The following is a 27,638-nucleotide window of genomic DNA, read 5'->3' as shown; positions in this document are numbered from 1 at the left end:
AACAAGGTTCCTTGACAACAAAAAGGCTTATTTCATACTAAGGCTATCTTTTGTCCACTGTACCTCTTCTCCTTCATGAATTCCATTTTACAACAGAAGACATTAGTTAAAACAAAAGATCTTTAGGAATCAGTAATCAGAAAGGTAGAGGTTTTATTATTGTAATATAAAGAGAAAGATAAAGATTTCGAGGCCAAAGCCAGTTGTCAGGAAACAGGTTTGTGTTTTGGGCATGATGTAGAATACAGAATCCATCCTTCTTCTGCTTTCTACTTTCCCTGATATATATATATACAGTATGCATGTTTCTGTGTATGTGTGTTCATCAAAGTGCATGTCCCTGCGCCCCTGTTTGTAAAGCGTTTTGAGTCTGGCTGATGCTGGAGAAAGGCACTATATAAATGTGATTATTATTATATATGAGAAACCCATTCCCTATTGGGTAAACATGAGTTTTATAGCCATTGGCCTGCATGAGCTTTAATCTCTTGAGCATCTGCTTGACAGATACACAACTGTATATCCTATTCCTGCAGGATGCTTATATATATTCCTGTCTACCTGGAAAAAATATGTCACATGCATATGCTTAATAACAGTCAGATACTATTTATCATCTCCAAGCTTATGAATATGTGACTGGTATTCTATCCAGGACAAGGTGACATCAAGCTATGCTCACAGCTGATTATTCCTTCATCTTCCCCATTACCCCCCTCCAACACCACCACAAAAAACCTCTGACAGTAGGCTAATTTACTTGTCAGTCATTTATAGCTTAAGAGACATAAAAAAATAAATTATTACTATTAACAAAAATGCTGGCCCTTCATATTCAACATTATTCAATAATCATAGTACCCAGTCATGAGAATACAATGAACAGGGAGTGAATAATTAGCCCAGAAAGTACCAAGGATTACATAGAGAATTTTCTGGTAAGAAATGGAGTTTTTCAATAACTTATCTTCATGCACTCATGTGGCTCATGTTTACAATCTTCACATTATTTAATGGAATGCACAGCAGAAGCACAAGGAGACAATCAAGCCCCAGTACTAGTCACTATGAGGATTAAACAACTAAAATGAGAGCCCATGAAAATGTATATTGATTTATGCAAAAAGTAAGGTGCCTTAGCTTTCAAAACAGATTCAAGTAGAATCTGCCATTGCAAAGATTTGCAACTGACATGCAGCTTAGTTCACTTCATTTTCAAACATATTATAAGAAGCTTCAGCCATTTATGCAAATAGAAACAAGCAACAATCTTAAATAATAACAATGACAGATTTAAAAAACCTACAAATATTCTTCCCAAAACATCAAGCCATTTCCAGCCCAGCTTCTTTAAACACTTATGTTTTATGTTCAGTTGCTCCTAGGAGTTACAAAACCATGGGCCTAAGCCATTATTTTTAAGTGTTAACATGATGACATTGTGAAACACCAGTTTCAGTAGCCATGCCTTTTGAAATGACATGAACTGTATAATTTTATACAGACTCATGCGCTTAATGTGGTGTGACTCAATTTTGTTGTGTCTGAAATATAGTTCACCACTCTATCACTAAACATACAGATAAATATTTGCTTCGTGCTGAAGCAATGCTAAACATTAAATACACATGAAAAAAGACCATGAAATAAAAATTGGAAAACATTTCAAAGTTGATGAATTCGTAATCAGAACCACACCCTGAATTTAATTCTCATTTTTGTTGAACTGGAGAGGAAACTTAACAAAATTTGCATAATCTTTACATTTAACCATGGCATGGACAACCAAAAGCACGAAATACCACAGAACAACATACAGAGCTGGGCACTGAGTTGCTGTTGCACTGCATTGATTGAAAAATAAAACTTAAGTTAGACTTGAAAACAAAGATAAAGACACTGACAAAGAAAAAAAGTGACTGAGTAAATGTGATCTCAAATTATAATAAAAAAATTACTTTGTGAAAATACTGGCATCAAAGGTATTTAAGAATTAAAATAAACACTGGCCTTAGTCCCTCTCCTTTAATTGTTTTAAAGGCCTTTTTTAGGACGCTAGTGGTATAGCATGCATAATTTTTTGTGCATGCAATTATCTTTAAATGTATAGCAATTTCTAAATTCAAAACTTCATTAAAATGCAGTGCTGACAACAATTCATTACTTTAAAAAAAAAACCACCACACAAATAGACAAACAATACGAAAAGAAAATGGGTGGCTGGTTCCTACCCGACCCATGCAGTACTAGAGAAAAAGAAAGGAAAGAGATTAGATCAAAGAATTGCAAAACATAATCTTTTACTAACATAAGAGCATTAGAAAAAACTGCTGCAGATTATGTGAAACAATTATTGACTGAGGTACTTCCTTTTTTTTTAAAATGTAGCATCTGAATTTGAAGCAGCATACAAAGAAAAAGCACTGAAAATGATTACTGGCAAATATCTCTGAACCCATATTAAGTTTTAGATTCTGATGCGGCTACTGAATAATTAATTACTCCACTGAAAATAATGTCCACACGTATCAGACAAAGCAAAAAGACTTGAGAATTTCTATGATCTAACAGGGAAAAATAGTGAGAGATAACCAAAAATAAATAAATATTGGGAGAATAGCAACAATAATATAAACCAAAAAGAGATGAAAGAGGGATGTTAATAGCTAAGCCAAATAGTGTGTGTGACTGAGAAAGAGAGTGTGTTTATGTGTGTAAGAGAAACAGAGAAGTAAGAAAGAGAGAGCTACTTTTAACAGTCAAAAAACACTGCATCATGCATAAGCTCCTTTCTGAAACAAAAATTACTTTCACAGTCAACTTCACCCGCCTCACTAATGAATACTTAAAATACTTGGAAATAATACCTCTCGGCTTTCTGCTGCTCTCATCTTCAGGTTCCACAGTCACTTCATGAGTGTTAGGAAATGGTGACAGAGTAATGGTCTCACTGTCTTCACCTGAAACCAAGGACCCCACAATTGTGATCATAACACTTAGGGTGCAGCATGCAAACAGAACAGGTATGTGTTTATATAACAGAAATAAAATGCTCAAAGGATGCACAATACAGATATGTGTGTGTTTGTGAGAGAGAGGACAATGACAATGTCCTTTATTTGGTAGGCTTGTGCCCATAACCAATGTTGGGGGAATGGATGGGTTCGAGGGTAATCAAGTAAAAATACAAAATACATAGACATAGTGCCCTTACTTCATTAAAATAACTACATTAATTTGCTATTAACAAAATCAGTAATTTGCAAGTTATTTGTTCTCCCTAATCTGTAGTGCTTTGTACAGAAAGTAGGCAACATTTTGGATTGATTTTAGACAGTTACCTGATAATAAAATGGATAAATGAAACTGAGAAGGATACCAATAGAATTTTTTAGGAAAGTACAGCTGTCATAGATCTTTGTATTTTGGGCATATGAACACCAAATGCAACTCAGTCTCTTCACAATTGCAAGGGGGGCATTTTAACGAGGCAGCAGAAAAATTTGCCTCATTAGTGAGTTTCTAACAGCAATAAATTTAATGTCAATTAAGCACTTTGCACTAAAGGAGACTTAAATAGCTGTAGAATGAAAATTGATCACTGCTAGATAAGAGAGAGAGTAGATACACAGGGAAATTAACAAAAAGTTATGAAAATTTAAAGGCAACAATAAAACAGTAACTAATAAAACACTTATGCATTTATGTAGGTATATGCCTCCTTTTATAACCAGCCTGTCCTTATTTCTGTACAACCTTTAGAACAAATGCAGAAATGCATGTCTACATGTGCAGTGCACATATTCCTTTCCATTTCCTTCCAATTAATATTTTTTCACAATGACAATTTATCCAATTACCAACATTTCTTACAAAATTAAGAAAATTCAATGCACACCACTACCAAGACCACCAATAATAATTTCATAATTCTTACTTAATAATTTAAATATTCAGTAAAATAATATAAATAATATTGTATTATAATTAATATCATGAAGTGTACACTACCTTGCCCAAAAATATCTCAAACAAAAGCAATATAATATTTTAATGACATTTTAATGAATATTTTAATTGAATGACAAGAAATGCAACAGTATGATCATCAATAACAAGTAAATCATCTGACTGACAGAGGCAAGATAGGAAGGCTTTGCAGTTATGTGATTACAGCACTTGTGGACTGAAAGGTTGTGGAGGTGAGCTTATTCTAGTCAGTGACTAGAAAACTCCCTCTGTCCACCCAGCAGCAAAGCAGCAGCTGTTTTATCATGGAAATCAAAATGCAGCAAAACAAGAGGGCTGGACTCTTTCCAAGAAATGGTGAATCAGTTTATCCCTCCTCAAGAGGCATGAGGTATATTCATGTTTTTGTTTTTCTCAAAGATCTGAACTGGTAATAATACAGATAAAATAAAAGCATCATTGCAGTAGATCTAAACACAGCAAAATACAAAGGAAAAATATTAAAGGAAGAAACACAAAAAGTTCAGAAAAATATCATCTGAAAGTCCCACTAAGACAAAAGACCTCTAGACAGATGTCTTTCTCCTATCAAGCCCAATCAACTTGGAACGAATTATCTGTCAGCCTTTGTCACTCTGATTCTCTTACCACCTTTAAGTCTAAATTTAAGATACCTCTTTTCAGAACGACGACTTCACTGTGACCCTCTCCTGACTATGAGCATGCACGTGTGTCTGTAATTTACTTTGTGTATAAGTGTGAGTATGTTGTAGAAGTATGTCTGTTATATGCGAATGTTGATGCATGGTTGTTGATGATTTAGCCTATGTACGATTTATGTAAAGCGCTATGAGAAAATCTTTGGAAAGACGCTATATTGTTAAGACAATTTTGCCTAAATCTGTAGCTTAATCCAAAGGAAAAAAAAAAGCTACCTTTGTCTTCTTTTGGCTGGTATTTTTCTTCTTGCTGACGTTCTATTTCCTCTCTCACTCTGCGCATCTCCTCTTGTCGTTCTTTTCGCTCTCCTTGTGGTGGATCTCTGACAAAAAACATGAAATGTTTTACTTTTAGTTAACCACTGTGATACTAACATACTACTTACTAACCAAATGTTAAGGAATGGTATGTTTCAAATTTTAAATTTGTTACACCAAGACTGTCATCCTGCAAACTACGTTTCATTTTGTTGCATACTTTATGCCATATACACAGCACATTTTTCTGTAGATAACGTCTTTAGAACTCTGTTAAAGCCCAGGAACAACAAATAATCTACCCACTCCATAAAAAATAACTATTCACAAATTAAAATGCTAGTGGCAAACAGCCAGCTTACAGAAATATGCAAAATGTATTTTGAATTAAAAGGAAAGGGAATGTGATACCTGCGAATCCACACTGGCTCATTCTGATCAGACTGATGATTGTCATAAGGAGACTGCAATGCAACCTGCTTGCTTCGCTGTATGGCAGATTTGATGTCTGCAATAGCCATGTCCAAAGCTTCCCGCTTAGCTTTCAAATCATTCATAATTGCTTGTGCATCTATGTCACGGGGACCTCCTCTTGATGAATCCTAGCAAAGAATCGAGCACATAACTATGAACACAAGCAAAAGTTTTGTTTATGGAAAACAGCTAAAAAGGAATTCAACAAAAACAAGGTCTACACATAATATTTTTTTTTTGGGGGGGGGGGGTCCCTACCACTTTATCTTTGCTCCATGGGGGAGAGGGGGAGAACTTTACTAACTTATATTACAAGTAAATTTGGGTGCGAAGGTATTTTCTTACTTTTAGCAATATAAATGCAATCACAAGAAAGAAAAACTTACATCAGAATTTCTCATGTCATTTTCTAGGTCAGCTTTTTGTTTCATGCGCAGCATGTGTGATGGAGAAGTGTGATCCCCACTAGGACCCTCTTCAGCATCACTTGCTTGGCTACTAGACAGTCCATCTTCCACTGTTGGGAAGCCCGGTGTGGAGTTTTCTCCATCAGAAGTCACACTCTCTACTTCAACGCTGTCACATTCCGTGTTTTCTGGCGACAAAGTAAATGGTTTTTTCCCTTCATTGAGGCATGAATCTGATGCATTGAGTGGAATCTCGGTCAGAGTTTCTTCACAAACACGGTCTTGGGATATATGCTCATTTAAATCACCAATCATTTTCTGATGAAGAACTTTCTCTGGTGATGGCTCGCGTGAACTATCAATGGAGTCACTTCCATGGCTGTGAACACTGTTACGCTTCAAACTTAATGAGTCATTTGAGCTGGAGTAGGCAAGACGCATCCCAACATAAGAGTTTCCATGTTGAACCCGGGCATATTTGACATAGTCATATTCATTTTCTATATCAACATTTCGTCGCAAGGGAGCAATTATATCAACTTTACCAGTTGGGATTTCAGTATCAATGACCCTCTCGTCCTGGCCAGTAGACGTCACATGCAGCAACATAATAGGTGTGTGCACTGGGCACTGTACAGGTTCACCACTTCTGCGTGCTTCTGTTTCCCGTTCTGAACTTGAGCTGTCCCTGGTACCAGACTGATCACATACCCTTCGGGCTAGACCAGGAGACTGTTTCAAGTTTTTTATTTTGGGCTTGGCCCCATGTAACGGTGGGGTGCAAGTTGGAGGACTGCTATCACACATCTTCACTTCACCGACTACTGGAATGTTATTGCGGATTTCGAGGCTGTTGCGCTTCCTTGTAACCTCCTCACCATCTTCTGGTCGATTGGTATGAGAAGAAGCATTAATCTGAGGAGACCTTTTCCTTTTTATGACAGCCGATGTGTCTGGAGTAACAGGTTCCGATATATTCAGGCTTTTCGAAGCTTTCTTTGACAAGGCTGTGTCTAAAGGTAGGGTGTTGTTCTCTATACCACTGCTGTCACCAGTGCTATAGTTTTTTCCGCCTTCTGCACAGCTATCTTTCTTTTTGTCTTTGCTCTCTGAAACAGATTTAGCTGAGCTCTCATGCCTAGGTTCACCTTCTTCTCCTCCTGAGGATGAATATGCTTTAGCAGGCAGCTGTTTAATCCTGAGATTGTAGTGTTCTGACAATGGTAAATCTGATGCCTCAAATGTTTCTATATCATCAGAGGGGTTGCTTTCAGGGAAATCTGGTGGATAGGAATCAGTACTGTCTTCGCTACCCCTACGAGAAAGGATGCTGCCAGTGGGCTCTCCTTCCTCCAGAAGGTTCTGATAAGATATGGAACTGATTTCACTGGCATGTTGAGAGTTATCGCCTCCCAGATGCACTTCCATGCTATAGTTGTCTGCTCCATCATCTGTGGCTGACGCTACAGACTGGTCACAAGGCTGTGCAAAATGAGAAGGAGAGGAGGAGCCACCACATGTAGCAAGTTGTTCTTCCTCCCCTTCCTCTGGATCTGAAGTATTATCACAGGAAGCACGCTCATCTGCATCTGACATTTTGGATCAAGTTTAGTCACCCCAAACACTGCAACACAAGTTCGAAGAAGGTGAGATAGTCATAAGCTGCATGCTTTTTTCAAAACTATTTTGACCATGGCCAATATAAAAATACATATTAAACAGGGACTGAGTTACTGATAACTTTTTGCTCAAACATCTTGAAATAATGATTTATAAACCAGCCACAAATGGGACAGGTGGCTGTCATAAGCAAGTAGGCTATGTGCACCTCCTTTATTGTTATTCAATGAACTCAAACCTATCTAAAATGATATTTCTCTCTGCTATAAAAGAAGGCTAATTCATTGACCACATCTTCATTTTCCTATATGCACAGGTCTCTTGGACAATGACAGCTGACATGAAAGAGAATACAGCCACCATATATACCCATCACACTGGTCACATAGCCAATTAGGAAATATAAAGAAGAGTAAGGAAAATAACAGACAGTAATAATCAGGACCTCCTGGTTACACAGTTTAAAGAGGAGTATACCAAAAGTGAAATGAGTACAAACACAGGAAGCAGTCTAGAAGAACAGGCAGACAAAAGAAGAAATCAGACAGCCTTTAAGAGTGGACTGTCCTTTTTTCAGTGAATCCCAGAGTATGGCACCAAGCTGAGAGATGGCAAGGACTGGCTGCAAGATTTTTATAGTGCATTAGGGATAATAAGGACTAAATGATGATAATAAGCAGGGCTTCTGCTAAGGCTAAATTCTTTGGGGTCCCAGGGACCCCTTCTTCAGATTTCTAAGGGGTCAATGTTCTTCACCCAAATTTGAAGGGGACCCCATTGACGAAAATTGAAGGGGTCCTCCGAACTTTTAATGCGTACTGTACGCAATTTTTTGCGTAAGCAGAAGCCCTGATAAGATTGGACTATTGATGATAATAAGTTGTCATTGTCACTGAAAATAAGCTAATTTCATATACAAAAGCAAGGTCTCTCTAAATCACAACTGATAGACAAACCTACATATCTTTAGATAAAAATGGACTTAAATATATTTTATTGATCCTTCACAATTTTTATCTGTGATAAGTATGCATATGAAATTGCAAAAGAAAGGCAAAGGAGCTTAATGAACGACTGTCCTGTAGTGAAAAAGGGCAGCATAATTGCAAAGCTCTCCTCTCTATGCTCAACTTTACCAGCTACTTTCACCAGGCTGTCAACCTAGAAAAACTTTAAACTATCATCAATACTGTGATCAGTATAATTATCTATCCAATTTTTGAACATGCCTAGATTAGCCTTGGTATATACCCCTGTCTGTGTATAGACAGATAGATTCTTCTATCTGTGTGACTATTTCCCATATTTTACATGAAAAGTGTTGTATGACATGTCACACTTTTAATAACACAAGGGCAAAAATAAAAATGCACCAAAATTTCCAAAAGAATATATAAAATATTGTTAACAAGCAGTACTGTGTAACTCAATATTAAAAGAAAGATCTCATGTATCATTAGTATATGAAGTACATGAGATTATTTTTAGTCAGGTACTTAAGTGTTTTGTAATTGTAGAGGAGAAAAGAACTCATTACATACTTCAAAAAATAACTTACGCTATAGACTCTTTAAAATAGACTCTTAATTTAAAAAATCGAGATAAAAATTGTGTAAGCATTAGCATTTACATGCACAGCAAATGCGCCGATCTAAAACTTAGGTACAGAGTGACTAACTTCACAGTCAAGAGGCTGGAGTCGAGCATTATAATGTAATACTAGAGATAAACACTTGATAGCTCACCGGTCGAAACGAGATGGAGTAAGGATAATTTTGTCCATAGTTTGCTAAGTAATATAGATATAAACACATATAAGCATAAAACCTTTATTTATGATTCTCTTACCTCTTACAAAAATCGTGTCTTCGTCATATGAAAATAATAATTCATGCCCATATACTTCCTTACTTCCCGCAGCTGTTGAGAGCAGACATTTTAATAAACTGAAACTAATAATATTTAGTTTCCTATGCTATCAAAATACTATAATGTTAGTAAAAATAACTAACATAATTTTTTCTACTATTTGCAAACTTCATTTTTCTCGGAAGTATTTTATCGGAAATACGAAAAGAGTAGTCACGTGATTATCCACGTTCGTTCTCTTTTCTTGGGTCTGCTGAAAGGGCAACATCAAGCATTTGTAACTGGTTGTCCAATCGAGACTCAATCCAAAATGGTAAGTTTCATCTGTTTCAGTAAATGAAATATTACGAATTAACATGTGTTGCTTAAGCAGAGGTTAACAAATTTTATATCATAGATGAAATATTGTCCAGTATTTCACTTTCATTGTGGATGCTAATAGATTTCGGTCTGTTGTGAAATCCATGGCTTCCAGTACCAATACCACCAGATGTAAAGAAATAATGGGTTAAATAAAGTATATTTCAAATTGTCTATAAGAATAAAAATCTATTTAATGCTTTTTTTTGAAAGAAGCTTATAGTGAAAGTAAAGTGACTTACCGACGTAACAAAAACACAGATTTTCCTTAAATGCGTTTTGTCCATGATCGACGATGGGATCGATTCTAGTGGTGGTCATTTCTAACATAATGTGTAATTTATCTTAAAAATAACAAATAGTCATTCAGATACCAGGCAGATTCGGTGATTTTGATTAACTGATTTTTTTTCACAAAGTAAACGTTATAAAGCATCAATATAAAGCGTAGACCGAGGCTGTCATGCTGCACCACCATCCAATACTTCAGCACAAAGTTAAAAGCTGGCAATAAATCATTGGTATTTGATGATTTAAACTTCTGTTTCTTATGTAAGGTTTCTTATAATAAACTGAATAGATGTTAAAATGGGTTTCGTTCGCCTGATGTAATTTTTATGTAATTCATTGATTCACCTATCCGTATTATAAAGAATTAGCCTCATGCCTATCTGTCTTTAATTAATCTAGGTGAACTTCACGGTAGACCAGATCCGGACTATCATGGATCATAAAAAGAACATCCGCAACATGTCCGTGATAGCTCATGTTGATCATGGCAAATCAACACTCACAGATTCCCTGGTTAGCAAAGCCGGTATCATTGCTTCTTCAAAGGCAGGAGAAACCAGGTTTACAGATACCCGTAAGGATGAGCAGGAACGATGTATTACCATCAAGTCTACGTAAGTTCTGTTTTTATTTATCGATATCAGTAAAAAAAATCAAAACTTGTAAGTAAATTACTTAGCTTTTGAGACAGACCGAGCACTAGCATGATGAAGTCTTTAGTTGCTTTCTTGGTCTTATCAAAATAGTAATCTCAGTAATATTTTTTACATTAATGTTGAATAAATATTAATTGATGTGAATCTGATGCCAGTGTATGCAAGCCCGAAATGTGCTGGATTTAATTATATTTTTATTTTCAGGGCCATCTCCCTCTACTATGAGCTGGACAAGGAGGATATGAAGTACATCAGGCAGGACTATGAGCAAGATAATAATGCCTTTTTGATCAACCTGATTGATTCCCCTGGCCATGTAGACTTCTCATCAGAAGTAACAGCAGCACTGCGTGTGACTGATGGTGCCCTTGTTGTTGTGGACTGTGTCTCTGGTATGTATAAGAACATTCAAAGTTTTTGTGAGTATTGTGGTGATTAAGGTCAGGTTTTTAGCACCCAAAATTTTATAGAACTTTTCCTCCACCATTTGAGTGTTGTAGCAACCTTATGCTTTTCAAAAGAGTTTTATTATCACTTGCTGAAAATGTGGCAGTGAGAAGATAAAGATGGGTCGGCAAGTGACTGTCTGAGGGCTTTTGTTAACACGCTTCATAGGTCCTTCTGAAGAAGGATCCCGTTCAGGCTGTCATTGTGCTTGTGTTGTATTTGCAATATCTATAGCATTGATTGTTTTACAGGGTAGGTTGCTAGCCCCACGCCCAACCCTCCTTCATCCGGGCTTGGGACTGTCAGGTTACCCAGGGGGGGGTTTCCAGCAGAGTTCAAAATGTGGCGGTGATGTTTTGCAATGTTTTATATCAACCATTTGCAGGAATTACCAAATTAAACATTCTATTTGCTTCACAGGTGTTTGTGTGCAGACAGAGACTGTTCTTCGCCAGGCCATTAGTGAGCGCATCCGACCAGTACTTTTCATGAACAAGATGGACCTTGCTTTGCTCACCTTGAAGTTGGAAAAAGAAGACCTTTACCAAACCTGTCAGCGCATTATAGAAAATGTCAATGTGATTGTCAACACCTACTATGAGGAAGGTGGACCCATGGGCAATATTTCCGTAAGTATTTTGGAATGAATAATGCCAATCATTACAAGATACTCTAAGCAAGATGTGAGGCATGTCTAGGCCACAGTTTGTTGAGAGTTGGATTATTTATAAAGGTGAACATTCTGAATGAACAGACACCTTGTTCTCGTTTCCAGCTCTGAGGGTGTATCACTTTTCGCTAATGGTTGATTTACAGGTCAGGAACTTTGTGGTGCACATTACTTTCTTTTGCAAGCTTTGTAGATTTAAAAAAAAATTTGCAGGTGGATCCAAAAGAAGGCACAGTTGGATTTGGCTCAGGTCTGCATGGCTGGGCTTTCACTCTTAAGGACTTTGCAAAGATGTATGCAAGCAAATTTGGCATTGAGGAAGAGCAGATGATGAAACGACTTTGGGGAGATCAGTTTTATAACCCAAAGGAAAAGAAGTGGTACAAGGAGCAACTACCTGGTTCCCAGCGTGGCTTTACCCAATACATCCTTTCTCCCATTTATCAGGTGAGCTGATATTTGTGGGTGCTAAAATGTGAACGTAGTTTTCATATCTTCATTAACTTTTGTGTAGTGGCAATGTGCATATAACAAGTAACATTTTTCAGGCTTAAGTTGAATGTGCAGTGATTTGCATGCAGTTGTAAAATTTGTGCTTTCTGTCAGATCTTCCATTGTGCTATGAATGAACCAAAGGAAAAGACTTTGGAACTTGTGGACAAATTGGGAATCAAGCTTGTAGCTGAGGAAAGAGAGTTGCTGGACAAACAACTGTTGAAAGTAAGTAATAGGTTTGTGTGAAAATTAAAATATAGTTTAAAAAAGTTTGTCTTTGTGGTATATTTATGCACATGAATTCCTGGTGGTTATCAGGGTACTTTATTTGTGGCTAATGAATATAATTTCTGTCACAGACTGTGATGAGGAAGTGGCTGCCTGCTGGAGATGCCCTGCTGCAGATGATTGTCATTCACCTGCCATCCCCTGTCACGGCTCAACGCTACAGAATGGAGCTGCTGTATGAAGGACCTCACGATGACCCATGTGCTGTTGGTAGGTTAGGAGTGCAAACTAAAGATATTATCAAAACAAAAGTGGTTTGGGTGAAATTCTGATGTTTTTAGCTAAGTAAAAAGTATGACATTTTCATTTTAAATGATCATAATTCAAAGGATTTTTTGGTGCTTTGTCCTTTCTCGTGTTAAGAGGAAACTTTACACAAGTACCAAAAGATTTGTAAGCATTTTGTCGGCAAGTAGTTTCTTATTTTCAGAATGTTTATGAATTTTACTCTGTGATGCTTGCAGCCATCAAAAGCTGTGATCCCAAAGCTGATCTTATGATGTACATCTCTAAGATGGTTCCAACAAGTGATAAGGGCCGATTCTATGCATTTGGTCGTGTCTTCAGTGGTGTCGTTACATCTGGGCAAAAGGTCCGCATCATGGGACCCAACTATGTTCCTGGCAAGAAGGAAGATTTGTATGAGAAGAGCATACAGAGGTGAGCAAAAATAACATTAAGGTATGCTGAATAGATCAATCACTAGTTTTTAGTATTATTTAATGTTTCTATGATTAGTGTCTAAGATTTTTTTAATTTTCACTCCCAGAACTATTCTTATGATGGGACGTTTCACTGAGGCTATTGAAGATGTACCTTGTGGCAACATCTGTGGTCTTGTTGGAGTTGACCAGTTTTTGGTCAAGACTGGTACAATTTCAACATACAAAGATGCCCACAACATGAAGGTCATGAAGTTCTCTGTCAGCCCTGTTGTACGTGTTGCTGTCGAATGCAAAAATCCTTCTGATTTGCCAAAATTGGTTGAAGGTCTAAAGCGTCTTTCCAAGTCTGACCCTATGGTGCAGGTATGCTATTTCTTTGTTTTTATTATGTGTTAATACAAAAAGACACCAACACAGCAAATATCCCAACACTACTAAGAAATGGTTTGTTTGAAAAAGCTTATACCAATGGATTTGTAGTTGGGTACAAATGTGTATGCAAAATAATTAATGGGTATCACCCATTTTTTCCCCCCTGTTGTTGCATTCTAGAAGTTTAAAACAGCTTAAATAGAAGAAAAAATTCTTTCTATAAACAAATGAAAATACATATTGTTCGAGACAAAATTAAAAGAAGTGTTTACCTTCGTGCGCTGACAATTCATGGCCAACAATCTTAACAATAAGGTTACTGGGTTCTTGAAATGCTATTTGAGCAAACCTGAAACCAATTATTCCAATCTGATAGACATGAACTAAAGTGTGACATGGAGGGGAGCTTCATTGTATAAAACAAAACCTGAATGTAAATTTTGCTTGATTGGTGGATGTATGGCAACGATATTTAAGATTTGTCTTCTGACTTCTAGCTGAAGAATTCCTTATGTCCACTTTGTGTCTAGTGCATCATTGAGGAGTCGGGTGAGCATATCATTGCTGGTGCTGGAGAGCTTCATTTGGAAATCTGCCTGAAAGATCTGGAGGAAGAGCATGCATGCGTTCCCATCAAGGTCTCAGACCCTGTGGTATCCTACCGGGAGACTGTGTCAGAGGAATCTGACAGGATGTGTCTGTCCAAATCTCCAAACAAACACAACCGTCTTTTCCTGAAGGCTGCTCCTTTGCCAGAGGGTTTGCCAGAAGACATTGACAGTGTAAGTTGTTTTTTTTTTTTTAAAGTACAGTCAGACTCAGTAAGTCGATCTTCCATAAGTTAGAATTGTCCCTAACTTTTAAGTTGGGTTCCCATTAAAGCAATGCAAATTAACTTCCTTAGTGTGAAAACTGTCATAGCTGAAACAATTTTAAGCTGGCCAGAATATTGACACCATGTAAAAATATGCCAGGAAGTGTAAAAGATCTTGTACCTCTCCATCAATCCTGCATTCCCATATTCTCTTTTCTGTAAAGGAAACACTGCAGGGTGCTGGACTAAATGAACTTTTTTTTCAATTAACTTCCTTAACTAAAATCTCCTGTAACTCGGTCCCTTGAAGCTTTGACTTATGGGAGTTCGACTGTAGTTTTGTGATTTTTAATGACACTACATGTTGTAAGTTTTGCAGAAGAAACATTTTCATTTTCCGAATTTTTTAATTTACAGGGTAAGATTGCACCTCGTCAAGACATGAAAGAGAGGGCCAGGTATTTGACTGAGCAGTATGCATTTGATGCCACTGAAGCCAGAAAGATCTGGTGCTTTGGCCCCGAGGGAACAGGTCCCAATCTGTTGGTGGATTGCAGCAAGGGTGTTCAGTATCTAAATGAAATCAAGGACAGTGTTGTGGCTGGCTTTCAGTGGGCAACAAAGGAGGTGAGTTAATTTGTTATAAGTGATTTGGTCTTGGGTGTGTGTTATCCCACAGGTAATTTGCACCAATCGCCTAGTCAGTTAACTTTTTGCTTGTATATTTTTACTGCATTGTATAAATTTTGGCATCCGATAAAATGCACGTTGGCAATTTATTTTGGTATTTGCAGGGTGTGCTTTGTGAGGAGAACATGAGAGGTATCCGTTTTAACATCTATGATGTGACCCTGCACGCTGATGCTATTCATCGTGGTGGTGGCCAAATCATCCCAACTGCACGTCGTGTGTTGTATGCTTGTGTCCTGACTGCAAAGCCCAGGCTTCTTGAACCAATTTACCAAGTGGAGATCCAGGTGTGTACCATTACTCTTAAACTTCCATTTCAGTTTTAAACTGTGTCAGTTTTTTTTCTCTTTTGCTTAGAATTAAATGTACATGCCTTTGGTATAAAAACCCTTTATTGATTCCAGTGCCCTGAAGTAGCAGTTGGTGGTATCTATGGTGTACTGAACAGAAGACGAGGCATGGTGGTTGAAGAAACTCAGGTTGTTGGCACTCCAATGTTTATTGTCAAATCTTACCTGCCTGTAAATGAGTCATTTGGTGAGTAATATTTTTTCCCTCAGCAGTCCACTATTCTTGGCATGCTCTGTGCATATATTTGCCCGAGCATGAATGTAAGTGTGGAAGATTAGTGTGGTCCGTCTTCGGGGATAATGGTATTTATTCCTTTATCCTCCTCCTAAGTGGCCACAACATCCATTGCAAATATGTTTTCCTTGTTACTTCACTTTACTGCCTTTTTTGTGCACTAGTTAATGGGACTAGTTAGTGAAACTTGAAGCGGTGGGGTGGCTCGCATATGTTTGTCCCCAGAGCTATGTCGGCAGGAGCTTGTGCTCCTGGCAGGTCCAACCAAACCGAACAGGTCTGTGAGGGGTAGGGGTCGGACCAAACTGTTGCACCCTGAACCCTTAAAGTTAGGGGTTTTATTTTGGGCAAACAGCCCACTTATGTAAAATAGTTGTTACATAAACTACAACATGGGCCTGTTTGGGAAGATCTTCTCTCAAAAAGCTTGTTAGCAAAGGATGCGAGAACCACATGGGCCCTACCAATGGGGGCTAACCAAAACTAGGTCTACTGGAGAGGTATTGTAGCCCTGTGCTTCTCAAGGGGTAGCAAGGACTAACTAATCACTGGGACTACACCTCTTAAATTTGTCAAGATAGTAAAAGCACTGATGGTAGGCCCTTCTCAAGCAAATGGCTTGTTTCAAAAAAGAAGCAGTAAGGTAGTTGCTGTGCCAAAATTTTGCAGCAAGTATATCCCATATATAAAAAGTCTATTCTTGCAGATGAAAATATGCTATGATTATTGCAGATGTAAGTATTTTTAGCAAAGTAATTTTGAAAATTTGTTGGGTGAATTGACTTTACAGCAAAGTAGCATAATTGTCTTTTTTGTTTCCGCTAGGCTTCACTGCTGACCTTCGCTCCAACACTGGAGGACAGGCCTTCCCTCAGTGTGTGTTTGACCACTGGCAGATTCTGCCAGGTGATCCATTTGAAGCCAACTCCAAGCCTTCACAGATTGTTGCTGATACACGAAAGCGTAAGGGTCTGAAAGAGGGCATCCCTCCACTTGACAACTACCTGGACAAGCTGTAACCCCTAAGCCACTCCTAGTCCTGCTTAGACTGCATCAAGTATGCCCAGCGAACCCAACAATAGACTTGAAGAGACTATTTTACTCTAATTTCAGCTTCCAAGCCTTCCTGCTTCTACAATAGGTCAAAAAAATAACACAACCACGAAAGAAAAGATGTCTGTGGAAGAAATTTGCCATGTCACAAAGTCTGGTTACTAAGTTGCTCACAAACACACAGGCCACAAGAGATATACATTGTTGCCACATTAAGCACTTTACACTGTGCTGTCCAAGGGAAGTTGGCATTTTTTTGAGCTGTGGACAAGGGAATGAATTTGAAGAAACAAAATAAAAGATTTCCCTGTATGCAAATGTTTTGAGTTATCAACATGCAGTTTGTGATAGTATGGTTGTTGCAGTTGAAAAAATAAAATGCAGTAAGGTTTTGTTGGTGTTAAGGGAGCGTACTGATATGAACTTGAAAGTTTTTCACCATTGCATATATATATATTGTACCTGGAAATAACCATGAATTCACACTAGTAAAAGCTTGATTTGTTGATTGGCAGATGAGTAAACCTTTGCAGAGAACATCCACACGTCCAGCCGGCTGAAATCGTTGATATTGTTAACTTGTCTAGTAATAGGATTGATATAGTGCACACGCAGAGGCGAACTTCACAAGATGCAAAGAGTAGTGTTGCACGACATCACAGTCCAGGCAATCGTGCAAATGCACGTTAATAGGAAAAGGAGAAAGTAACGGTAAACTTAAATGCATGTGGTGTTTCCGAAAAGGTTTAAGCCCACAACTAAAAGCATGACTACACCCAAAAACAATGAGCTAAAGAGTATAAGCGACAGCCGAAACTCTCCAGCCTATGAGACCGTGACCAAAAGCCGCGTGGAGAGCAAACTTGGGTGACAAGCTCATCCAGATGGGACGAGGTTGTAAACGACACGCTAAAGTATCACGATATCCAAGTCGATGCGAGCTGGAACTGCAACTAGTGTAGTTCGCGCAGAAGCTGTGTGACATGAACAGTTCTATGTTTGCAGAATATCACGGACCTACATAAAGTGAATAGCATTGTTCTGATACCGCTGGAGCCAGGAAAAATAAGACCTTCAGCATCGGGTTCAGCTGTCGTGAGAGTAAATCGACACCCAGAGGACACGTGCTTTCTCAATCAACTACGTAATGGCACGCAAGCAAAACTTAACCCTTTCAAAACCATAAACACTGTAGTGCGGCCCGCGGGCCAGCCTTTGCCCAGATCTGCTGTAGGGCGTAAATGATCTGTAATTCAAAAAAAAAAACTTTGCTTGGAAGCTGTATCTCCTATGGATCTCGGGATATAGCGTGGGACAAATATGTCCCTACAGGTTGAAAAGAAAAATCATAATTTAAGAAATGAGGCGAAGCAACAATAATGTTTTTTGGTTTTCTTTTTGACGCTCAAACAAATACGATGAGAAAACGGACGGACACATATAATCTCCAAAAAGCACAAATTCTCAAAATGTCCGCACGCAAGTTATCCAATCAACTAGATTCTCTTAACTGGCTTCTAGGCATATGAACCTTGTACGCACACTTGCTTGTAGAAGAGGCAAGGAGCAGACGGGCTTTTGAGATGCTGTGATTAACATCATTTACCCCCGACAAGCAAATTAAAGGAAACAATTTTCAAGATGAAATGGGATTTTATGATTACAGAACGTATCAATGGTAAGTATAAAAGAAGTTAAATGAGCGGACACGAAAGGCTAACATGACTAAATGCGATTTCATCACAGCGTGGTGGTTCGTCGCAATGCGTGATGCAAGCTGTCCAGATCCCTGTTTGTGTCGCCCTTTGTGATTTGTCAGCGAGAATTGGCGTCTGCTAGTCTTTCTTTAACCCCTGTCATCGGCATCTACCTTTACTCTGGGACAGTATCATGAGTTTAAAATTGTATTTTCTTTTAGTAGACTAGGACTTTATAGCATTTTTGCAATTAAATGCATAATATCGGTGGGCCAAGACAGTATTGACAGTAGTATTTTATTTGTGTTTGTGTTGTTAGAATCTCATAGCTGTGAAAATGAAATATCATCTTATGTTAATATTTCATTTTTCTCTCTCACATAAGTCCCTCTCCCCACCAAACCTGTTCAGGAATGCAGTTACTTGTATCAGTTTTAAACAGTTGCCAGAGTTGTATATAAATTGAACTGCAAAATGGAGGATGGACAGATGAACACAGATTTTTTCCCCAAAATTGCTGCAATGGCCTTAAATAAAACTATGTGATAAAATTTTGCTGTAAAATGTGTATAGAGGTGTGTATGTCTGTTGGTTGAGGGGTGGGACAGAGAAAGTAAAACAGTTCTTATGGTGATATCTACTTTTTTTGTTTTTGAGGAAGGGATATTCAGAAATATATAGAAAATTGAAGAAAACACATTCAAATGGCAATGTTGGAGGAACAAAGTTGACTTACTGGGGTCAGCAATAGATGAATTATTTATCACTTGTTATGCTAGATAAAAGTGGTGAAGCAGGCAATATTCTTCCAGTTCACACCCTAATCCTAATCTTTGTCATTTTTATTGCATTGCCCAGTAACTTTCATAAGGGTTCAAGGCCTACCTTTATATTAAATGAATTTTCCATTAATAAAACAGTTTTCAGACCCTCATTTCAAATATTGGAAGGTTTTCAGACCTAGTTAAAGTTATTGAAGGTTTTATTGACTAGTTTTAGGGAACAAACCACATCAGTGGACATTTGTAAACACTATTATTATCATCTTGATCCCTGATGTCAATAAACTGTTTTATTGGTGCAATCTTTTTATGCTTGTTAAATTGTCACTGATATTTGAAAAGAAGTGTTATGAAATATAGTACAAAATATCTTACGCAATGAGACTTCTAACCTAACTCTTATGTTTTTGTAAACTGACACCAAATTGTTAAAACTTTTAGTCTCCTTTGGTAAGTCTTTTACAAGATTCCTCACATAAGTTACATGTTTCCGCCTAATGGGTGCCATTATTTATGGGTAAGAGAACTAGAGGTTTAATGGATTTATCATTTATTGGTGTATTTTATAATTACGTATAATACTTTACTTTTTGCTTTGGTATGTTTCTTTTTGTTTCAGTTGTGAAACCTTTTAGAAACTCACCAATTCAGCTGAACTTAAGGACCCTTTCTATTAATATATAAGTTACATTTTAGTGGGGAAAAAATTACAGAAGAAACATGAAAGAGTATGAAAAGATTTTGGAAGACATTCGACCTTTTGGTCCTTTTCAAATTAGAGTATTTTTGTTGGTGTCTATGTTTGAAACACCATTAGCATGGGCAATGCTTTTGCCAATGTTTACATCAGCAAAGCCTGAGGAGCTCTGTATAGTGCATGAGAATAACAACACTACGGGAAGTAAGCAGGATGAATGTTGGGATAAAGGAGCAAACGGAAGCAGTTGTCACTTTTCAAATTCTTTTACATCCATTGTTACTGAGGTAAGTTTCTCGATATCTAATTTAATAGTTATTAAATTGTGATATGAGTATGATTTTAAAAATGAGTCTTACATCCTTGCCCATAGAAAGGAGTTATAGATCAGGTGTCCCCTGACTGCAAGCATGTGCACATGGGAGGTGATCTGGAGGCCCCCATCTTGCAAATTTATGGGTACATACATTGCAAAGCACAGTCTTAGCATCAAAGGGGCCAACTTTTTTTTTTATACTGAATTAATACTGTTTGTTTATATTACTGAAGAAAAATTGTCGTCAGCACTTACTTGCAAGAGTTACTGTAACTATATTCAAGTTAGACCAGAATTACTCTGCTTTTTTTTCCAAGAAGTATCAGTTTATAGTAAATAGCAGTGCAGTAGATGTTTTCTCTGATTTTATTGTGACAGTATCAAATTGAAATGCGTATGTTCTCTGCCTTATATAAATAAGAAATTTACAGAGTCTGCGACTTAAGTTTTGTAACCCTGAAAGCATTACAACATTTTAATATCATTTTCTTTTCAGTGGGGACTGCATTGCTCTAGTAACAGAGATGTTCCTAACCACATTACCTCCATGCAGATGGCAGGTGTTCTTGTAGGGGCTGTAGTAACAGGTCAACTTGCAGATTTATTTGGACGAAAGAAAGTACTGTATGCAGAATACCTACTGCTGCTTATTACATGGTTTGGGAGTGCCTTTGCACCAACCTGGCAGGTGTATGCCACCATGCGTGTATTGGTTGGTGCTCTCACTGGAGGTAAAATTGTTTTTGTCAAGATTTCATTGATGCAAAAATCTACAATATAGCGTTTGGATATTTCTGATAAAGAGGTGATTGCCTGTGTATGTGTGCAAAAAAAAAAAGATCAAGACCATGCCAGACAAATATGTCTGACTCCTTCAGCAACTGTTAAGGCTGATCTGCGCAGCCGTGCCTGCTATATTTAATAAATTTTACTGCAAAATTACATAAGCAAAAAGGATAAAATTCAGTCCAGACATACTTTTTCCCCTCTAAACGATGGCAGCTTAAGTCCATGGACAAATTTGGCTAGCAATTTTTCATCATTTTTAAGCCTATTTCTGACTCGAAAGCAGTTCTTTGTCATCATAAGTTATGCTTATTCATTTCTACATGGTGTGTAACAATTAAAATTCACTCAATATCAGACTAAAGATTGAAGCGATGATCAATTGTCCATAAACCTGTATCAAACATTTCTGTTTGGAAATACAGATTGATCTACTTAATTTTTTTTGATTTGCAAGAAAGTGCAATTTCACAATGGAATGAATTATGAACAGTTTCTTTCTCTTAACTTTACACTTTAATTATAATTTGATATTTTGGTTTACCTTCCCTTTACTTTTGTTTCATTTTTGTATGATTTTTTGAAAATACTTTGAATTCGTGTGCACCTTGATATCAGAATCAAAGATCAAGGCCCAGACTCAATGTATTGGTGTTGTTTTTAAGGGTGCCTTGTTGTCAACTTTGTTCTACCCCTGGAGTTTGTAACACCATCTTGGAGAACATTTTGTGGCTGCATTGGTCTTTGGGCTGTTGGATTGATAACACTTGCAGGATGGGCATATGTTCTGCGAGATTGGCGGCATCTGACAATGGCAACTGCAGCTGCCGGTGTTCCTATGCTTTTTACGTGGTGGTGAGTTGTTTCTTGCTACTAATGCTGCATTTGGATAAGTTTGGTATGAATGTCATTATGGATAATCAGACCCTTGGGAATTCTAAGAATAATAATAAGGAGAACTGCCATGTCACAAAGAAGAAATGAAGTGTCCTAATAAGGCATGAACTCTAACTTGTGGCCAGTCTGCCTATGCCTCACATGATAATTTTATTTCATCCAGGTTTGTGGCTGAAAGCCCTCGATGGCTTATTAGCCGAGGGAGACTTGGGAAGGCAAAGAAAATTTTAAGAGCAGCAGCAAAGACAAACAACAGACCTGTCCCTGACTTTACTGAACTGGAGAGAGTTGTAGAGGTTTGGGATTTATCTTATTAGATCATGAAAATTGAAATGCTGGAGTTGAAAAGGTACAATTTACTTGCCTATCTCTGATGTGCTCTTCCACTTTCACCATCTCTTTTACACCAATGCACACACACACACGCACACATGCATGTGCACATGCTCAGTTTCCCACACATACCTTTGCTCATGATTGCCCACACACCTTTCTTTATGATACTTGCATGTTTGTGGTTGTCAACAGTCTAAAGCAGCAATTTTTCCTGGAATTTGAAGTGAATTCATGTGTAGGAATTTAAAACAAACATTTTCATCCTTGAAATTCAACTGCTCAGTTATGTTGATTTTCCCCATACCCATTACATCATGCTGTATTGTCAATAACAGAAAGGACAATTAATGATATTGGTTGATTTGAAAGATATATTTGCTATGCAAGCTCAGCAAGGTGTACCAACAATATTGCAAAATAATAAATTATTGAATATTGAAACTAAACATACGGAACATATATAGAACATACAGGAGGTGGGGAAAGTTTCTTTTTAGCAGTATTATGAAAAGTATCATGTGAAATCTTGCAGATATACTTTGTTGCTATGCTGTCTCTGTGTCTGTTGATGTGTTTTGGTCTTTAAATGCCTTCACTTTGAGTCTGTATGTAAATATTTGCATGTTTTGCTTTGTATTGTGCTTGTACAACATATTGTGAATACTTCAAAGTGGGGAAATGCTTTATAAAAATCTTATGATTATTATTAAGCGATGTCTTTTGATTCATTCTGAATGCTTATACTTGTTACACCAAACGAAGCACATACACACACACAGAGTAACAGATGTTGTAATTGTCTTCTGTTAATAGCAAAAGGGATAAAATGGTATATTTTTATAGACCAATGTCAAATTGTGGCAAAAATATTGGAGAGAAAAGGTTCTGTATAATTTTGATAAAGTGGTAAAAGCTGCCTATTGGAATACTTGCAGGAAACACAGCATAAGAAGCAAGAGCAAAAGAAGTATTTTTACTGGCACCTTTTCAGTTCCTGTAGACTTGTTCGTGGCACTTTTATTTTGATGTATGCTTGGTGAGTTTTGCATTTACGTATTGCTCTTTTTGTCTATTTACAAAAAAAGTTTTTTTTGTCATATATTAGTAATTTTTATCTAAACAAAAATGCGTTTGTATGTAGTCTCAGTTAAAAATAAAAGCAAAAAAATATAGAAAAAGTAACATTCCATTAGGAAAATAATAATTCAGGTAATTTTTATTGATACCCTTTATGCTACTGAAATAATGATAGGACATTTTTACAATAATGCCTTTTTGCTACTGGAATTGCACATGATTTCTTGATGTATCACAACACATTTTTCAGGTTTGTCTCAAGTGCTGTGTATTATGGAATGAACTTCAATGTGGCAAACTTGGCAGGTGATCGCTATCTAAATGCCTTGGTATCTGGCCTTGTGGAAATTCCAGCACTGATTTTAGTGGTGTGTGTAAACAACAGATGGGGACGACGCAAGACAGTGGCTTGTCTGATGCTTGTGGCAGGACTCTTTAGTTTCTCCATTTTGATCATAGATATGACAGGTAAAACAAAGATACATGTCCGGAAGCATGTGAAAGTCTTATTCTGGATCCTAATTTCAAAGCAAACATTCTACTGTTGTTTATTAGGAAAGACATATGAAACATTTATGTGGCTATAAGATTTCAAACTTGGTAATCATGGAAAGCAGTTCTTCACTAACATAACCAGCTACTGTCAATCTAGTAATAGAAGGCAGGAAGCAGTGTCACTTTTGCTTGCATGTTTGTTTGTTCTCTTGAAGACAATATGGAGAAGCAGAATGTGCTTGTAGTGGTTTTTGCCATGATTGGCAAGTTTGGCATCTCTGGAGGCTGGGCAGCCACGCAAGTTTTCTCAGCAGAAACTTTTCCCACAGTCATCAGGTGAGATTTTGTTTGATTAGGGAAAAAAGGCAAATGTAAGCTGATGGCTACAGATTGCAGCAATTAACTTGGGATTGCTACAGTGTTAGTTGAAAACAGAATAAGACTCCTGGGTACATATATACAATAGGCTGTATTTAAAGCATATGATTCTATTCCATGCAAATTGTATGGCTTCAACAGGCAGTCATAAAAGCATCAAAGATAAATGACAATGCAAAGAAAGGCTTGAATAAAGTTCACACTGCATAGGAATATTATTTGTTTCTTAGTAACTAGGTAAATTAAACAAGACTTATGGTGAGGAGCTAAAAATAATTGACGAACAAAGGCCCATGCTTATAAAACTATAGCCACAGTAGGAACAAATGTGTATTGAGGAAAAAAAAAAATTATGAATGAAAATTTTTTTTCTCTGCAGAAACATAGGCATAGGAGCCTGCTCCATGGCAGCTAGAGTTGGAGGAATAGCTGCCCCCCAACTCGTTCTCTTGGTGTGTATTAATTGATCTTGTGAATATGAATATTCTTACCTCATCAATGACATAAATGCTGTTTTCATGCCCTAAAGTTAAACAGCATGTCTTAAATTTAAACGTTTTCTCCAGCTGGTTTGCTTTTGATTGTCTCACTTGCTGGTTGATAGTTCATTTACATCACAATTTTTTTTTAATTACTTGTGGTCAGCAGTGCATGCATACATTCAAACAAAAATGAATATTTCCAAATGCTGGAGATTATTATATTCAGGTGCCAATCTTCCCATTTTCATGTCAACAGGAATATTTTTTTCTTGTTCCAGGGTAAAGATAGCAAGGCTGTACCATTTACTGTTTTTGGAGTTCTAGCTATAGTGTGTGCACTTCTGATGGTCTTTTTACCTGAGACAACACACACCCCTCTCTCTGATCTTTTGAAATATGACACCAGTGTCTATCTCACAGAGCAGTCTGTTGACGTTCCGCTTACTCCCACACAAACGAGCGTAGAGAGTGAAGAGACACAGCCATCAGAAGACTTGCAACCCCTGGCAGGCACAGAGAGAGAGACCTGTGCAGGCGAGTCTGGTGTAGGAAAGATTGTTACCTAGGTAACCAGTCAATTGCTTCTAAGGAATTCAGTATGATCGGGAAGCCATGTTTCACATGAGTAGTGGCAGCAAACTAAAATTGGAATTTTAAAGAACAGTGTGTTTGGAAAAGTCTTGCAGCAGAATTCTTTCATTTTTTTTTTCATGAAGTTATCACTTAACTGAAAAAACCCATGCTATGCTGTAACAGTAGCAAAATAACTTTTTTTTTTTTTAAAGAATTGATCATTGAAGCTTGTTAATTGTGTCAGTATAACCATGCTTCTGTGAAATCAAATTTGGATGTTATTTATTTTGAGATGTGACTGTATTTTGTGGGATCTTTTAATTGGCAAAAGTATTTCAAATGACTATAGGAAATTCATTGCATCCATTTCCTTTAATCATTAACATCATCAACAAATTTATGACTCCAATTCTGTAGATTGTCATTGTGTGAGATGTGTATATTTTTGGGATTATACTAACAGGTTAAGATGTTTTTAAGATATAATTGGATGTCACATCAGTCTTTTCAACTATTTCACACTATTAAACCACGAATTTGTATTACTGGACTGCTGGCAGATGATTTGTTTCCAGTTTACTGCTAAAGCTGGGCAGGTGTGTATAAAGCTTCCAGTTTAGTCACATTCATTGTTTAGGCTCACTGAGACTAACAGAGGAGAACTTTGCAAGGGGCTAAGGGTTTGTCTCAGCAGACAGACAGACAGCTGTCCACCTATACACATCTGTGCTTACACTGACAGATGTATAGTTAGGGTAAGGCTATACACAGCCCTTTTTCCTTACTTTACTCCCATTTCTGTACGAAGAGGAAGTTGTGCTTTTGTGATAAGTTGATCATGTCTGGTGTTTATCTAGCATTTTTCTGCCATAGGTTTCAAATTAAGTTACAAAATTATTTTTCATTATCCTGGTCAGTACTCGTATAGAAAACCATGACTTCTAGAAGTGACAGCCGTTTCATTACTTCGCTTGTATCTGTCTCCTCATCATAAAATAATCTTTATAACCATTTGTGTGTTATGATGGAGCAAGACACATTGTTAGCTGAAGTATTGAATCCGTAGCTTACAAATACCACATATTGTTGAAGTCCATTTTCTATAGATGTTTGCTAAACTATTTAACTACCAGCTTGATGTGGAAGAGTGAGGAATAGTGTTGTAGTTATGTTTGATTAGTCTTGTTGCTTTACAACTCTTAACAGTATTTATGGTGAGGAGGTGCATTGGTGATGTTGAGCATTTGGCATCTCATATGGAGTGTAAAATTTTTATGTGACCTATACACCAAGTTAATGTACTTATTTTGTGTTCTTGCTGTAGCATTTTCTAATGTGAGGCTTCAAACTTGACAAATATCTGTAAAAATGGTTCATCAACCTCAGTTCAGATGTGATCTTGTACCCTCAAAAAACCCCAACCTTTTTTGGTTTGGCCTACATGTTGTTATCCAATCTATCATAATGACCTATATTGCATGTCTGAACATTTGATGACTAAAGTAATAAGCTGTCACCTTTAACAGACATCTTTTATTGTAAACTTTATAAGGCATCTGTGCATAGAAGAATTTTTTAATTCTTCAGCCTTTTTCAAACAATCAGGACATGTTAATTTTTGTTATATTTTGGGCTTTTTTTGTCTGTATTATTTATGAGAAAATATAGTGGCATTCCAGTCCATGCTTCAGGGTGCAGTTTAGACCCTGACAATATTTTGGCATGCCACTTACATATCAGGTCATGACATTCTTACGCATTAAATTTTTTAAATAGCTGCCATTGCATGTTATGATGGCAAATTATTGTACTGTTCCCTCCACCACCTGACACAAAAAACAACAGGAGAACGTGTAAGGAGACCTGACCATGGAAGATGATGAAAATGTTAAGTTGCCATGAATCTCCTGAATATGTTATTTTGTATAATTTATTTTTCATAACGTTTATTTGTATTTGCTATGAAGAATTAGATCTAAATTTGAAAAGTTTGTTCTATGTATGATCATTGAAGGACATGAATTTTGTGCATGTATGCCACATACACACAAGCATGAGCTTATACAGAATAATGTTTGAATGTGTGAATGTCTTCTCTGTGCTGAAGTCCAGGCATTTTCATTCATTTTTGCATATGCTTACATGTGCACATGAACAATCTTGACTTTTTTGTGGCCTGCTTACTGGGTAAACAGATTAAAAGTGCTACATGTTACTCTCCAAAGTTTGATGCGTGAAATTAAAGTGAAGCATGAAGCTTAACTTGATAAAACATGTAGACAGCAGTGTCTTGTCTCCTTCAAGGATTTGTGTGCCAAATCTCGGTGATGTCAAAAAATGTGAATGATGCTGTTGCACTAAAAAAAATCCAACCTAAAAATCTGGTTTGAACAAAAATTTGTCAGAAAGTTCACGTGAAG

At 37.1% G+C, this 27,638-nt stretch overlaps 3 protein-coding genes across 16 annotated transcripts in view; 2 read left to right on the top strand and 1 right to left on the bottom strand.

Moving 5' to 3' along the window:
• The window catches only part of LOC112554521, a 73,052-nt gene extending 63,643 nt beyond the window's left edge, over positions 1-9,409 (bottom strand). For 11 of the 14 annotated variants that reach the window (XR_003097244.1, XR_003097243.1, XR_003097249.1 and 8 more), the window contains exons 1-6: positions 9,296-9,409; positions 5,807-7,451; positions 5,358-5,548; positions 4,905-5,011; positions 2,868-2,960; positions 2,232-2,246 (exon numbers count right to left, since the gene is read on the bottom strand). Coding sequence is in view for 1 of the 14 variants with exons in the window: in XM_025222315.1 (XP_025078100.1) it covers positions 2,232-2,246; positions 2,868-2,960; positions 4,905-5,011; positions 5,358-5,548; positions 5,807-7,423 (2,023 nt within the window). In the remaining 13 variants the exon portion in view is untranslated. The remainder of the gene's footprint in view (positions 1-2,231; positions 2,247-2,867; positions 2,961-4,904; positions 5,012-5,357; positions 5,549-5,806; positions 7,452-9,295) is intronic. The other 3 variants (XR_003097253.1, XR_003097247.1, XR_003097255.1) reach the window with 3 other exon arrangements.
• Positions 9,410-9,499: 90 nt separating this feature from the next.
• On the top strand, positions 9,500-17,014 carry LOC112554522 (translation elongation factor 2-like). Its single transcript, XM_025222316.1, has 14 exons — positions 9,500-9,629; positions 10,367-10,581; positions 10,828-11,015; positions 11,491-11,699; positions 11,954-12,187; positions 12,347-12,460; positions 12,595-12,733; positions 12,988-13,183; positions 13,293-13,551; positions 14,091-14,342; positions 14,792-15,001; positions 15,169-15,351; positions 15,469-15,601; positions 16,475-17,014. Exons 1-14 carry the CDS (start codon positions 9,627-9,629, stop codon positions 16,666-16,668), a joined length of 2,529 nt encoding a protein of 842 aa, XP_025078101.1. The 5' UTR covers positions 9,500-9,626; the 3' UTR covers positions 16,669-17,014.
• Positions 17,015-18,226: 1,212 nt separating this feature from the next.
• Positions 18,227-27,496, top strand: LOC112553886 (organic cation transporter protein-like). Its single transcript, XM_025221367.1, has 10 exons — positions 18,227-18,380; positions 19,801-20,165; positions 20,691-20,925; positions 21,646-21,835; positions 22,041-22,173; positions 23,149-23,249; positions 23,541-23,758; positions 24,001-24,121; positions 24,543-24,615; positions 24,924-27,496. Exons 2-10 carry the CDS (start codon positions 19,902-19,904, stop codon positions 25,209-25,211), a joined length of 1,623 nt encoding a protein of 540 aa, XP_025077152.1. The 5' UTR covers positions 18,227-18,380; positions 19,801-19,901; the 3' UTR covers positions 25,212-27,496.
• Positions 27,497-27,638: the final 142 nt, after the last annotated feature.

The sequence above is a fragment of the Pomacea canaliculata genome, linkage group LG13 (assembly GCF_003073045.1).
Source record: "Pomacea canaliculata isolate SZHN2017 linkage group LG13, ASM307304v1, whole genome shotgun sequence".
Classification (NCBI taxonomy): domain Eukaryota; kingdom Metazoa; phylum Mollusca; class Gastropoda; order Architaenioglossa; family Ampullariidae; genus Pomacea; species Pomacea canaliculata.
Note: the sequence above shows the minus strand (reverse complement) of the source record. Positions and strands in the feature narration are given on the sequence as shown.

Bases quoted from the DNA above. Each gene is read 5' to 3' on its own strand.
- LOC112554522 (XM_025222316.1), top strand. The intron at 11,016-11,490 runs GTATGTATAAGA...TTTGCTTCACAG, and splicing joins TGTTGTGGACTGTGTCTCTG to GTGTTTGTGTGCAGACAGAG. The intron at 12,461-12,594 runs GTAAGTAATAGG...TTTCTGTCACAG, and splicing joins TGGACAAACAACTGTTGAAA to ACTGTGATGAGGAAGTGGCT.
- LOC112553886 (XM_025221367.1), top strand. From the start codon at position 19,902: ATGAAAGAGTATGAAAAGATTTTGGAAGACATTCGACCTTTTGGTCCT. The intron at 20,926-21,645 runs GTAAAATTGTTT...GTTGTTTTTAAG, and splicing joins GGTTGGTGCTCTCACTGGAG to GGTGCCTTGTTGTCAACTTT. The intron at 23,759-24,000 runs GTAAAACAAAGA...GTTCTCTTGAAG, and splicing joins TTTGATCATAGATATGACAG to ACAATATGGAGAAGCAGAAT.